The sequence below is a fragment of the Hypanus sabinus genome, chromosome 10, assembly GCF_030144855.1.
Source record: "Hypanus sabinus isolate sHypSab1 chromosome 10, sHypSab1.hap1, whole genome shotgun sequence".
Classification (NCBI taxonomy): domain Eukaryota; kingdom Metazoa; phylum Chordata; class Chondrichthyes; order Myliobatiformes; family Dasyatidae; genus Hypanus; species Hypanus sabinus.
This window is the reverse complement of record NC_082715.1, coordinates 101,798,666-101,814,306: the sequence shown is the minus strand read 5'-3', so window position 1 is coordinate 101,814,306 and position 15,641 is coordinate 101,798,666. Positions and strand designations below refer to the sequence as shown.

Sequence of the window (15,641 nt, the reverse complement as noted above, 5' to 3'; positions counted from 1 at the left end):
TATCATTGATTAATAAATTAGTAACAATAATTATTGATTTTTAAAGTAAAAGTTATGAGTCCTGTTGCTTATTTATGTGTATTTGTTACTTCACTATTAATGAATGTATAACAATATTAATAAAAGGTTGGGTGGTACTGAAGTTCAGCAGTTAGTGTAATGCTGATTCAATAGGATCAATAGGTACACTTAATGTCAGAGAATTGTATGCAATATACATCCTGAAATTCTTGTTCTTCGCAAACATCCATGAGAACAGAGGAATGTCCCCAAAGGATGAATGACAGTTAAATGTTAGAACCTCAGAGCCCCCCAGCTCCCCCCTCCCATGCATAAGCAGCAGCAAAGCAACGACCCCCCCCCACCAGTGTAAAAGCATCAGCACCCCCCCCCCCACTGAGCACTCAAATGTGCAGCAAAGTATCATTAAAGACACAGACTTGCAGTACCCCCAAAAACTACTCGTTCACCTGGTAATTCGACATACCACAGGCTCTCTCTCTCCCTAATAAGGAAAAAGAGGTGTCCCTGTTTCACAGCAAGAGGGGAGACATAACAAACAACTCGCTGATTTATGGAGTTAATTCAGCGCCAGCATTCCAGATTCAATTCTGTCCTCTCTGTGACTCTGTGGGTTTCCTCCCACATTGTGAAGACATACTGGTTAGTAGGACACATGGGTGTAACTGGGTGGCGTGGGTTCATTGGGCTGAAAGGGACAGTTAATGTGCTGCATCACTAAATAAGAAATAAAAAAGTAAAGTAACAGCAGCAGACTGAAATAGATGAAACATTCTGAAAACCTGTTCAAAACTTATTAATATTAATCTTTTAAAAGAAAATTAAATTAAAATTTCTAAATATATTGTTAATGTACATCATAGAAACATAAGCTATGTGAAATTATAAACTTTGGTGCATATTCATAAGAGATCAAGGAAAATAAAATAAAAACATCTTAGTCTCAGTGAGACATTTGATGCTGCACTAACAATGACAAATATTTTATATCCAACTTGTACTTGCTTGTTGTGAGAGCTCTGCATGTAGCACAAGTTTCATCGGTTTTATTATGGGTCGTGAACCTTATTGGATCAATTGTGAGAATGTGGTAAGTGCACATGCAGTGCAGTGAATCAACTGGGCCTCCTACGCTCGGAAGGCCCTCTCCTTTTCCCATTGCTTTTTGAGTGCACTTTTTTTTTGTCTCAGTGGGTCCAGTTTTTCACTCCTGCACTGTAATTGCCCAATGTGTATCGTGGCTAACGTGACTCAATAAAATTGTTTAATCCTACTATTACGTTCTCATTGTTGCTCCACGCATGTGTAACAGATGGGGTTTAAAAAACTGGGAGGCAGCACTGCATGCCAACAACATGTTTGTGTATGCCATCTTCGGCATGCATGGCAGAGGTTCACAACCCCTGCACTGGTATGTAGGTAAGTGGAATGATGGAAATGTGAGGAGAAGAACAAGTAATTTTGTGAAAATGAGTTGGCATGGACTTGGCTTGTTTCGGCTCTCTATCTCTCCCATATATATATATATATAACTTTATATCTCTTTATATCTCTCTGCTGTGGGGAAATAAGCCAAATCATTTGGCAGAGAAGCAGAATCATGCAAAACCCATGACAGAGACTCTGGTTTCCCAGCACAAACATCTCATCTTGATCAAGGTCAATGGGAACATTGCTTTTCCTTGTATGCATGTCCATTTTTTAAAGGTCTGGGAAATATTTCTTGAAATCCCCAGTTCTTGGGAAGGTTAGATGTGTGATGCTAGATCCAACAGTTCAGCTATAGTTGTCTCTAGTTGATCTGGCGTGCAGTCGTTGCAGACTCAAGATTAATCCTGTGAACACTGTGGTCAGAATGGTTCTGTTCCTTAGGACACAATGAGGCCAGTTTTAGGTACCTGTATCTGGGTTAGTTACCACCTTCTTAATAGTGCTCTAATTATCACCTCCTTGGATCAGCTGTGCAGAGATCCTGTCAGTGAGTCCACGAGGAGCAGGGCTCCCATGTTCGTACTCAAAGTTTGGCTTGTTTTCCCAACTTACTTGGTTCCTCACTTCCCTGCCCTGAGAATGTGTTACTTTCATCTTACTCTGTTGCTTGATGCTTAACACTGAAGCATCCTGATTCCCCACCCACGTATCTCAGTGTTGGCAGCTTCCATATGAAGTCCAGCAACACGAAAATTAGTGTCACTCTTGTTTCCAATATCTGCATCAAAAGTATTAAAACCTGCCCTGGCGTATTTGCACTATCACATTTTCATTTTCTTTAGAGCCATATTGAAGAATTACTTTGCAGAGTTGCTGAGAAGAAATGGCCCATTATGCCTCTATTTTCTGCGAATAGTGGAATCTGTGAGTTCTGTGTGTTGGAATCAAAGATTTTCATGTCAGATTCTTCAAGTACTATCCTTCTGCAATGTTAGTGTTAGTGCCATGGTCAGCAATAGACAGAGAGTGGGCAGATTCTCTGTGGATAGGCTGAAGAATCTGGGTCGTGTTAATAGTAAATATACTCAATCAATGCATGGAGAAAGTGAGTGGGTAGGTGTTTGATATGCACACTTGCAGCGGTGAATACTGTCATTTCACAAGAGATTTATTGCATTACATGCCATGTCCACATGCAGAAATTGACTCCGTTTTGTTCTATCAGGCCCAGCAATACCTGTTGGCGTTGATGTGGTGGTGGAAAGCCTGGACAGTATCTCTGAGGTGGATATGGTAAGGGGACATACTGAGTTATAACCCCATATGAATTTAGCAAAGAGTGAGATTCATTTGGCTATCAATAGGTCAGAATCAAACATTTCCAAAGAAAAAAAATTTTGTTCTCCTTACACTAGTGTACATTAAACATTCTTGAATATTGTTACCATTTATACATGTAAGCCTTTTGGCCAGCACTTTTTGTGCTGAAACATAAAACCCTCTGTAGTGCACTTGGCTCTAGAATAGAAGCCCGTGTTCTAGAATGGCTTGAACTCCCAACCAAGTCACTTTTCAAGTCTTGAATCTTCCCATATGAAGAGTCAGTCTGAGAAATGTAAACATATGTACTGAATGGTCTTTTCTAAATTAAGTATAATTCCCTTGTAGTTAATTCTTTAGTTCTGACTGAGGACAGAGTTAGTCAGGGAAATAAACTGCTCAACAAACTTGTATTTGCAGGTGTTCAATTTACTCTTTTAAGAGATTGTTTTTCTAAGACACTGCTTCTGTATAACATGTCATCACTAATATATTCCAAAGAGCGAAAAGCAGGAATCCAGGTCCAGCAAATGTTCTTCAGTCGTTAAATAGAGAATCTCAGAGCTACAGGCATATTTTCCTCTGTGGACAGGAGGGTAAAGTCATTATCATGATTAAAGCAATGTCACTGTGATTGTTTTTAGTTGTACTGTATATTGGGCTTCCATTCAATAATGTTCTATGAAATACTAATGCAGATATACCCAGTGGTTTCATTAAAGTTCTCTAAAACAACTAAACACAGACTAGATGCAAGCTGCATGTACCACTGCTTGATTCTCCAGAATGTCTTGCGTCATCTGAAACCAACCCAAGACTGCACACCCATATGGCCAAAAGGGGAAGAGTCCTTCAGTCAGAAAGATGAAATCTATTAAGTTCTAACATCTGAATGGTACAAGTCAACTCATAATTTTACTTCATATTTCCAACAAATAAAGTACAGCATTGAGGGGCTCGAGGCAGCAATTAAAATTCAAAAATCTAAGGGTATTAATTTTCATTCCTACTGACGTTCCCTCCTTGAACCATATTTTAGAGTTTGGATACAGAGTTCAAATTTTTGAGAAATGGTTAGCGACACATGTGACTGCCAAACAATAAACAATTAGATTTAAAAAGGAATTTACAAAGTGCAATTAATTTAGAATACTGAATTATATAGATACACAGGGCAAAGTGGTATGGAGAGGGCAATAGGTAGTTTTGATTTTCTTCACAGGAGGTAGGATGCTAAAGGGAGTGAGTGTGGTTCATGATACATGGATAGAATGGAATGTTATGAAATGGTTACACAGTCTTTTCTCATTTTTGTCATTTTTATTTCTTGTGCAACATATCTGGAGCTCTGTAGTTTTCAAAATTATTTTAATAACAAAAGAATCAAGTGTTTGTTTCAAAGTGAGAAATTTAGATGAACTGTTAAAACCATCATGGTAGAAGAGCACAAAGATCAAACTGAGCGAGCCCAAGTGGAAAAGTACAAAGACTGGTCAGGATGCTAATCTTAGTTTGTAAATGCCTGTAGGCTGTGGCAATAGATTCAGCTCAATATTGTAATGCAAAGGGCAGTGCCTTCTGTGGGGTTTTTACCCTTGTAATGCGCACAACTGTATATTCTACATTGTCTGCACTACCCTCCCATTAACCACTGGAGCAGAATTTAGGCCATTTACCCCATCATGTCTGCTCTGCCGTTCGAGTATTGCTGATTCATTTTCTCTCTCACCCCCATTTTCTTGTTTTCTCTCTGTAACCTTTGACACCCTTACTAATCAAGAGCCTATGAACTTCCGTTCTAAATATACCCAATGACATCCTCCACACCCGTCCGTGGTAATGAATTCCACAGATTCACCATCTTCTGGCTAAAGAAATGCCTCCTCATCTCTGTTCTAAAGGGACGTCTTTCTATTCTGAGGCTGTGCCCACTATTGGGAACATCCTCCCCACACCCACCACCAGCTCGTGGTTATAAGTTCTTGATGAATGGTATTGCTGTCTGCAGGACTTCACGATGACCTTGTACCTGCGCAACTACTGGAAAGATGAGCGACTCTCATTTCGCAGCAGCACCAACAAAAGCATGACATTCGATGGCAGGCTTGTCAAACGGATCTGGGCCCCCGACGTGTTCTTTGTTCACTCTAAACGGTCATTCATCCATGACACAACCACGGATAATGTGATGCTGCGCATCTTTCCAGATGGAAATGTGCTGTACAGCTTAAGGTAAGGAGTGCTTCAGAACCTTACTGGGATGCCCACCATACAACAACAGCTTCTATGCATTAGGGCCTACTGCGTTTGCAGTATCACTCATGCTCTCAGCTTCTTTGAGTGGGATTGGCAATGCTTTCTCAGTTGTAAACAGCTTTGTACTGCAGCTAAATTAAAAAAAACTTTAGCTCTTTTGCAGTGAGCACAGAAGATTTCCAGTACAAGGCTTTGTATCGGTTAGATCTGATGAGGAAAAGCATTGCCTCTTGCACTTCACATTTCCCAACCAAAATACCTCCTGGTTTATTTTGTTTGTTCTGTTTATAAAGATTTCTCTCTGAACTCTGATGATTTGATTTTGCGTAACTCTATTCAGAACGAGTTTCACTGGCCGCAGGTGCACCTTGAGACCTTTGGTTCATGTACGACCGGTCACTGTATCATTCAGGTGAGCTCACCTGTGGGAGAGTGATGACTAATGATTGTGAAGGAGTACGTGTGACTGCCATAGTGCGGAGTGCCTGGCAGCTTCTTTCCATTCGGACCAATTTTTTTTAAAGAGCATTTTATGATTTACTTTTAATTACCCTGTAATTGATATCCCTGCTTCTTGACTCTAGCTTTTAAATTTCTCCTCTGCCACCACAAATTTTTGTTTGGATGAATGGGCCTCTTTTTATCAGAAGGAAACAAAACTGTATTGAATTGCGGAGCTACTAAATACACTTAGTATTCACTGTGCAACATTGTCACGCTGTGGACATTAAGCATGTTATAAGCAATCTATCTGATTTGTAGGGTTACAGTGACGGCGATGTGTGGCATGGATTTCAGCCGCTTCCCTCTCGACACACAGACCTGCTCCCTGGAGATAGAGAGCTGTAAGTTATATTCACTTCGCATTTTCCTGGCTACCTGTTGTTTTGTTCTTATCTGGGCTTCTCTGAAGAATTACTTAAAACCTTCCTGATTCCAGAGTGCAGGTTGTAAGTGAACTATGTGCAGAAAACCTGTATGCTCCTAGAAAATGTCTTAATGTTGTTCAATATCATATCATTGACAGCTTTAAATAGAGAAAAAAAGAAATGGATCTTGTACTGAATAAATCAAAACAAATCTTTCCATTAGAAGTCCAATTTTCTTCTTGCAGCAAGAAAAATATTGACATCCATAAATTTACCATCTAACTGGCTCATTGTATCAAAAGATTTGCTGGTCGCTTACTGTGCTGATTGTTCAGAGTGCGTTTCTTGCTCTATGGACTGTATCCATACTAATCCTGGGTTGCAATTACAGGTCAGTTAGCTGTTCCACAGTTGTAAGAGTGTGAGCCAGGCATAAATATACAGGCAACAGAGAGGTCAAGGTATGGGTTGGTTTAAGAAAGAAGCTAAAGGTTCAGATGTTCAGATTTCATTAGACCTGTGCAGTATTTAAAAGTCGCTTCCTCTTCTGTGTCTGGGAGAAGCATAAGTCACATGTATCTGTTTCACAGTGGAATAAAGGAAATTACAGAGGCATGAGAGCAGCTGACTCAGATGCACTGGAGGAGGATACTGGCGGGGATGATGACAGAACAGAGATGGCTGAAGTTTCTGGAAATAGTTCACTCGGTGCAGGGTAGATATGTCACACAGAGGAAGAAATTCTCAAATGACAGGAGCCGGCAACCACAGCTGACAAAGGAAGTTAAGGACTGCAAAAAAAGCTGAGGAAAGGACGTATAAGATAGCAAAAGTGAGTGGGAAGATGAATGATTGGGAAGCTTTTAAAATCCAACAAAAGGTAACTAAAAAAGCTATAAGAAGGAAAAAGATGAAATATGAGGCCAAACTAGCCAATAATATAAAGCAGGATAACAAAGTTATTTCAGTTATTTCAAGAATAAAAAGGAAATAAGAGTTGATACTGAACCACTGGAAAATGATGCTGGTGAGGTAGTAATGGGGGGGACAAAGAAATGGCAGAAGAATTTAATGGGTACATTGCATCTGTCTTCACTGTGGAAGACACTAGCAGTGTGCCAGAGATCTGAGAATGTCAGGGAACAGGAGTGAGTGCCATTGTTATTACAAAGAGAAAAGTGCTAGGCAAACTGAAAGGTCTTAAGGTTGTTAAGTCATCTGCACCAAATGGACTATATCCCAGAGTCCTGAGAGAGGATCTTGAAGAGGTAATGGATATATTGGTCATGATCTTTCAAAATTTACTTGATTCTGGCATGGTCCCAGAGGACTAGAAAATTGCAAATGTCACTCCAATCTTTAAGAAGGGAGGAAGGGAAAAGAGAGAAAATGTTAGGTCAGTTAGCCTAACCTCAGTGGCTGGAAAACTGTGGGAGTCAATTATTAAGCATGATATTTCAGAGTATTTGGAGACCAATGATAAAATAAGTCAAAGTCAGCATGGTTTCTGTAAGGGGAAATCTTGCCTGAGAAATCTGTTGGGGTTCTTTGTGGAAGTAACAAGCAGGATGGACAAAGGAGAGGCAATGGATGTCAATTACTTGGATTTTCAAAAGGCGTTTGATAAGGTGCAACACATGAGGCTACTTAACAAGGTAAAATCTTCTGGTGTTACAGGAAAGATACTGGCATGGATAGAGGAATGGCTGACAGGCAGGACGCAGTGAGTGGGAATAAAAGGGGCTTTTCCGATTGGCTGCCAGTGACTAGTGGTGTTCCTCGGGTCAGTATTGGGACCACTACTTTTCACATTGTTTGTCAATGATTTAGTTAATGGAATTGATGTCTTTGTGGTAAAGTTTGCAGATGATATGAAAATAGGTGGAGGAGTAGGTAGTGTTGAGGAAACCATGTGATTGCAAGAGAACTTAGACAAATTGGAAGAACAGGCAAAAATATGGCAGATGGAATAGTGTTGGAAAATGCATGATTATGCATTTTGATAGAAGGAGTAATAGTGCAGATTATTATTCAAATGGGGCGAAGGTTCAACCATCAAGGATGCAGAGGGGGTTAGGAAACCTCGTGCAAGACTCCCAGAAAGTTAATTTACAGGTTGAGTCTGTGGTAAAGAAGGGAAACGCAATGTTGGCATTTATTTCAAGGGGAATAGAATATAAAAGCAAGGAGATAATGCTGAGCCTTTACAAGACACTAGTCAGGCTGCACTTGGGGTATTGTCAACAGTTTTGGGCCCCATATCTCAGAAAGGATGTGTTGTCATTGGACAGAGTCCAGAGGATGTTCATGAGGATGCTTCTGGGAATGAAGGGGTTAACACATGAGTGTTTAGCAGCTTTGGGTCTGTGCTCACTAGAATTTAAAAGAATGCGGGGAGGAGGGGGGTGAATCTCATTGAAACCTAACAAATGTTGAAAGGACTGGATAGGGTGAATGTGGAGAGGATTCTTCTTATGGTGGGGGGTATCCAGAACTAGAGGGCACAGCCTCAAAATTGAGGGGGACCTCAGTTTTAGAATAGCGGTTAGGAGGAATTTTTTAGCCAGAGAGTAATGTATCTGTGGAATTCTCTGCACAGACTGCGGTGGAGGCCAAGTCCGTGGGTATATTTAAGGCATAAGTTGATTGTTTCTTGATTGGTCAGGGCATCAAAGGATATGGCGAGAAGGCCGGTGTATGGGGTTGAGTGGGATCTGGGATTAGCCATGATGGAATGGTGGAGCAGACTAGATGGACTGAATGGCCCAATTCTGCTCCTATGTCTCTGGTCTTTGGTCTTATTCTCTCTGGTCTTATTCCATAGCTTTATTGTGGACTATACATTGAGGGCCCAGTGAGTACAAAGCTGTGCGGTGACTTACTGTGTTAGCAGAGCTTTGTCTGCTTTAACTCTCAAGTTTCATTCTGTCACAAAGAAACACCATGAAGTCTTTTCTCTCCTGATAGATGCTTACACTGAAGATGACCTTATGCTGTATTGGAAGAATGGAGAAGAAGCATTGAAAACAGATGAAAAAGTGTCCTTGTCTCAATTTCTCATACAGAAATTTCACACTACCTCCAGGCTGGCTTTCTATAGTAGTACAGGTGTGTATCTCGTCTGAGACATAAACTAAATTTCATCTAGTTTATTTGATGTTTGTGCAGAGAGATTTGAATGTTGCTGAGCAATTGACCAGCCCTGGTATACTCATTCTCCATTCCATGAATACTCCATCAAGAGAGTATCCAAATGAATAATAAATTACAATGCTATTAGGGATTTCCGCAGAAATATTTTATCACCTAATTATCGACAGCTCACAGTAGCAATCATACATATGATATATTTTGCAATATAATTTAACTTGTTCCATTATTAAATTGGTACATTGCACATAATAGCAAAACATTCTCCTTGCAAATTATTGAAAAAAACCTTATAGGTATTATTTATAGGTCTCATATCTCTCCTTGATGAACCGCTGAGATCTGAAACGCACTAGGGAACAATGGATAAATCCCTAAATCTTAACTTGTCACAACAGAGTGCATCTGACTGAGGCAGAGTATTCTGCTGGAGATCATTTCAGTAAAAGAAATACTGTTCACACAGGATATAGCCAAAACGTGCTGAACGTGAACCTTGTTTACAAGATAGAGATGAAGTAGAATGAAAAAAAAAGGATCAATTCATGACAAGCATCAAGAGAAATACCATCTGAATAATAACTTATGATATTATGGGTTTCCACAAAAATATTTTATCACCCTAAGTATTGACAACTCGTAGTATCAATCATACATTCTGTATGATACAGATAGCAAAATAATTTAACTTGTTCAGTTATTAAATCGGTACATTGCATGTAATGGTAAAATGTACACTTAGTCAATTATTCAAAATATCTTATAGGTTCTACTTAGATGAATATCTGTAAAATCATGTGTAAATTATATATACTCTGGGTTGATTTACACTGGAGTATTTTGAAGTGTGCTTCTAATCAATAGTGACTCTCTTATGCCTTCTCTATTACAACCCTATAGCTTAAAGTAATAAGTAATGTAAGAGTTATTTTGACAGGTTGTTTGTGGACCAACAAAAATGTCTTCCTTAATCTTGGCATCATTCTGACTTGAATTATAAATTGAAATAACAAATACAGGCGATTTTTAAAAACTGGTGCGTGATAGGGAAATTTCATGGTGATTCTCAGGATCAGCAGCCCAAAATCCATAAGATATACCCAAAAGTATTCAGGAAACGAAATCTTTGTTGTCCAGTGTAATTGAAACGTTCATTTCAAAAGTTGCACTTTCAGATGTGGTAGTGAGGGGAGAATGAGCATTCATGAAGAGAAAACTGGATGTCCTTCAGAGCCAAAATTGTTTTTCATTTTCATACCAAATGTAAACTTGTCAGGAGGTCAGGCACTGTTTTCTTAAAATTTTATTTTCTTAATAGAGCACTGTGCTGGATGCGTTTAATAATAAAAAAAATCTAAAGTGAAGATGCTTTCAAAAATAATAAAAAGTTTTGAAGTATCAAAACAAAATACTCTAAAGAGCAGTAAGCTGTAAAAACTAAATCAACTGAATATTTGGTGTGACCTTTGAAACTGCATCCGTTCTCAACGTGCCCCCAATGACGCTTACTAATTTTTATTGAAGTGCCATAGAAAGCATTCTGCCTGGATGCATTACAGCTTGGTATAGCAACTCCTCTGCACGTGACCACAAGAAGGCAGTTCTCAACATGCCCCCAATGACACCGTCGCCCTCTTTTATAAGAAAATCAGCTGTTAGGTTGTTCCAAGGATCTTTGAGAACTTGCCACTGCTCTTCTGCAGACTTTGGGCTGTCTTGCTTTCTTGCTTCCTTCTTTTTCTCCAGGCAGACTGATGATGATGAGATCAGGGCTTTAAAGAGGTCATACCATCCGAAACCAGATTAAAAAAAATTCTAGGGTGCCACAGTACTGTATATTATGCCATTCCAGTGTGCTGCTTAGAATAGATTTAAATGGCATTGTGACACAGGAGTAGCATTGTAGGTTGGTTTAAAATGGTTGGATATGATTGGACCAGCGTAGATTCTTTAATAATATAAGTTTAATAATATTCTTTCCAAGCCCCACAATGCAATTAAGAGTGTATGATTACAAACTGATGAGCATCTGTTTTTATGAACAGGTTGGTACAATCGTCTGTACATTAACTTCACCTTGCGCAGGCACATATTCTTCTTTCTGCTGCAAACCTACTTCCCAGCGACTCTGATGGTCATGTTGTCCTGGGTGTCGTTCTGGATCGACCGGCGGGCTGTGCCAGCCCGGGTTTCATTAGGTAAGCAAGTATGGCATTTTTTATAAAGATATCACTCATTAGTATCAGACTGCAGCAAACTTGTGGGCTCAGTTATAATATCTATCCTCATGAGTGAATGTAAAAGGAGCCGTTCTTCATCCCGCTGGTATGTGCTTTCAGGGTTTTGCATCTTCTGCCCAATAAGAGAGTGTGTCCATGGTGGATGGGATCTTTAATTTATGCTGGCTGCTTTACTGAGGCAGTAAAAAGTATAGACAGAGTCAATAGAGGGGGACTGGTTCCTATGATATGCTGAGCTGTGTCCACAACTCCCTCCGGTTTCTTGTGGTCACGTGCAGAGGAGTTGCTATACCAAGCTGTAATGCATCCAGGCAGAATGCACACTATGGCGCATCAATAAAAATTAGTAAGAGTCAATGGGGGCATGTTGCATTACTTTAGCCTCCTGAGGAAGTAGAGGCGTTGGTGAGCTTTCTTGATCATAATATCAATGTGATTGGGCCAGGGCAGGCTATTGGTGATGTGTTATTGATAGAGAGGGTATCTGCAGCTTATATCCTTTTAAAAGTCTTTTTAAAAATTAAGTTAAAAATGGTTTGAAGTTTGCTTTAAACAGAATGAAACAACATTTTTCACATTTTCTCTGTTTCCAGGTATAACAACAGTTCTGACCATGTCTACAATTATAACGGGCGTGAATGCGTCCATGCCGAGAGTGTCCTATATTAAAGCCGTGGACATCTACCTGTGGGTTAGTTTTGTGTTCGTCTTTCTCTCAGTGCTGGAGTATGCTGCTGTGAATTACCTGACCACAGTGCAAGAGAGAAAACAGAGAAAGCTGCACCAAAAGGTGAGGCCAAGCAACGCGATTCTCCATTCACGGGGATTTACATTATAGGAGGCCAACGACCCCAGCATATCAATATCAACATCAGTTGGTATTGTTCACCTTCATTGATCAGAGATTTTTGTTATTTTCAATGTCAGTTTGTTAACCTATGTGTTTTCCTCCTATATCACGTCCTGGAGTAGGATCCACTAACATATTACTGCCGATTATCTCCAGCTCTTTACCCTTCAGTTAACTGAATTCAAAATCCATGTCAATGCTTACAACTCTCCTGTGGCTTGTCCAAGTTTATTTCCATCATTGTCATGGTCTGTGGATAGATGTATGATTTCTGTGCTAAAAATCTGAAGGACAGTGTCAAGTTACAATGAGGAGAAGATTTTTCTGTCGCTTTTCTTGGCCTGTGTTGAATTCCAGTCTGGATTTAATTCAGAAGTTGGAAAAATATGAGATAGCTGGTTCATAAGACCATAAGAGCAGAATTAGGCCATTCAGCCCATTGAGTCTGTTCTGCCATTCCATCATGGCTGATCTCAGATCCCAGTCCACCCCATACACCTGCCTTCTTGCCATATCCTTTGATGCCCTGACTGATCAGGAAGCAATCAACTTCCGTCTTAAATATACGCATGGACTTGGCCTCCACTGTGTCTTATAAAGGCTCAGTATTATCTCTTTGCTTTTATATTCTATTCCCCTTGAAATAAATGCCAACATTGCATTTACCTTCTTCACCAAGGACTCAACCTTCTGGTATTATTGTACGAGGACTCCTAAGCCCCTCAGCTATCTTCATATTATCCACAAATTTTGCCACAAAGTCATCCTCGGAATGTTGCTATGGAAGGACTGAGGGAAAAAACAGTTGGCAAAGATTGTTATAACTCCTTTCACTGCAGTCAGCTAGACGATGCTATGGCAGTGCATTATGGATGCTATTCAAGAACTGCAAAGAATCCATAAATGAGCTGACCACAGGCTTGAGCTAAATGCTATGTTGCTAAAAGAAGCTCAAGGCAATTGTGAGCAAAGTGTGGGTTTTTGGAGCAATCCTGAGAGCAGTTCAGGTTAATAATATAATTTCAGAATGTTTCAACTTTTAGGTTCTGGAATCTTTTTTCTCTCTTTCTCCAGTTCCCCTGCACGTGTGGAATTACTGGCACTAAGGCCATGCTTTTAGATGGTACCTATAGTGATGTTGATGTCAACAGTCTGGCTGGATTTACTGGAACTCCGATAATAACTCAGAATAGAGGCGAGCAGGACAGGTTGGTTGTTCACTTATCCATTGATGGAGCATCCAAGCTACGAAAGAAGAGGCGCCTCAGGGATTTTGTTGGCAAGCGAATCATCAATAATACCCACTCGATTGATAAATATTCCAGAATGGTATTTCCAGCATCATATATATTTTTCAACTTGGTGTATTGGTCTGTATATCTATAGATAGTATTTTGAATGAGCTTATTCCTCTGTTAAAACCAAAACAAAAACGATTCAGCTTCTGTACAGTATACAGAACATAAACGTAAAGAAAACAAAGATAAATGTGTGGAATAGTCATGCATTTATTAAGGAATTCAGTGTGGCTTTTTCCTTGCTTTTGAACTTCTGCCTTGATGTCCAACATACATCCGACAGCCTGAACATTAACATTTATTTTTCGGCACAGTAAAGTCTGTTCGGATCTAATGTTAAGGGGTATTGGTTTGCTCGCTGACCTTTCAGCTTTGGAACCTGCAAGCAAATTAGTCCAGAATCATCTGATGAAATTTTCTTTTGTCTGCTTGGTAGTCGTGATCCTATATGAAGTGATCTTGAGAGAGATTAGCTTTATTTGTCACAGGTATTTCGAAACATCAAAATACAAAGTGAAAAGTGTTGTTCGCGTCAGGAACCAACACATCCTGATGAGGTGCTGGGGGCAGCCGCATATGTCCCTGTGATTCCAACAACAACGTAGCATGCCCACAAATTACTAACCCTAACCCAGACATTTTTGGAACGTGGGAGGAAACCAGAGGAACCCCACAGGGAGAACATACAGACAACAGTGGGAATTGAACCCTTTCCTTACAGCTGGCACTGTAAGTGGTATACTAACTGCTACAATACTATGCTGTTCCCTCTTGGGTAATCCTGTTCTACGTGGATTTGGGCAGCATAAACCATCCCTAATTGACATGTCTGGGACACTTCAAGATGATTGCTGGAGAAAATGGTAAAAATGTCAGACATCTGCAGCAATACAGGGAGGAGTGAGAGCCATTTTGGGATTAGAGTAGATACTAGTGTGCATTTAATATTGTTCCAGTAGAGGCAACTGCTACTTGTGCAGCAGTTCAAAGTCTATGAAAACGCAAACACAATATAACAATATATTTTAACCACTGAAATCCTGTGATGTAATTTCAATACTGAATAATATGAAAATATGTAATAACTAAAATAGTAACTTTGAAATTTGTATATTATTAAAGTGGTGGTGGTGCTGTAGGTTTCCACAAATAAAATGGTGTGAGGCATTTTATGTTTAAGAAAAACTGTAACAACTCATTTCTTGTACTCCAAAGCACTGAACACAAGGCATAATAACAGACACGCATATAATTATATCATCACATCAGATCGGCCTCTTAAAACGAACCCCAATTCAATGTTGGTGGTTGTGAATTATGTACATTTCTGCCAACAGCGGTTCCCCAGAATTCATATGGGAGACTATCATGTTAACACTCATTGGTCAGGGAAGCCCTCAGAGCTGCATTTAAGGAGTGGTGAACCCATTTGCACAGGCCATTGGACTACGAGTGATATGCCATGGTGTGATGTAGCCCAACACAGAGGTTCTGGGCCATCACAGCCCAGAAGTCTAATATGAATTGAGGACCTGTGGTCAGAGGCAATATCAGACACTGTGCCAAACTGAGCACCCAGGTGCTAATGAACACCCAAGGCACATCTGTGGCTGTCGTCGATGCGACAGGGACAACCTGGTTGTATGATCCACAATGGTAAGGAGGTGCGAGAAACTGTGGGGAGAGGAAGAGGACCAACAAGGTTCACATTGGTGTGGCCAAACCATTGCTCAGGGACCTCAAAAGGTGCAAATGGTGCCTAGATATGATGGTTAATTTTTGTCTGCTGGCATTCCACACAGTGTGCAGTCTGATCACACACATTCTTTAAGGCTATGCCACACAAACTTTAGTGAAACCAGTTTCTGTGAGGCCTTCTGGTCCGAATGTGAAAAGCCATGTATGGCGTTAAAAGCAGTCTGTCTCTAGTTTGCGAGCACTATGGGGCAAGGGTGACTGGTTGAGACCGCACAGGAGAGAAACCCCAGCATCCCCAAACTTTAAGTCAGCCAACCACAGGCCCATGACTGTTCGATAAGCCTGGACTCTGGGTCAGTAGCCTGGTTGGTTGCCGTGCCAACAGATCCAACCCCTATGTGTATGACTTCATCGGATGGCCATGAGATGCAATCAGCCACAGCATTACTTTCCCCCTTGACATGTTGTATAAAAGTTGTAAAGTCTGAAATGTAGCCCAGGTGGCATC

At 40.2% G+C, this 15,641-nt stretch overlaps 1 protein-coding gene across 1 annotated transcript in view; it reads left to right on the top strand.

Annotated features, from left to right (window-relative positions):
* The window catches only part of LOC132400895 (gamma-aminobutyric acid receptor subunit rho-2-like), a 33,398-nt gene extending 18,803 nt beyond the window's left edge, over positions 1-14,595 (top strand). The window contains exons 4-10 of the mRNA XM_059982401.1: positions 2,678-2,745; positions 4,781-5,004; positions 5,791-5,873; positions 8,865-9,005; positions 11,093-11,245; positions 11,881-12,077; positions 13,212-14,595. Coding sequence (XP_059838384.1) covers positions 2,678-2,745; positions 4,781-5,004; positions 5,791-5,873; positions 8,865-9,005; positions 11,093-11,245; positions 11,881-12,077; positions 13,212-13,523 — 1,178 coding nt within the window. The 3' untranslated portion in view covers positions 13,524-14,595. The remainder of the gene's footprint in view (positions 1-2,677; positions 2,746-4,780; positions 5,005-5,790; positions 5,874-8,864; positions 9,006-11,092; positions 11,246-11,880; positions 12,078-13,211) is intronic.
* Positions 14,596-15,641: the final 1,046 nt, after the last annotated feature.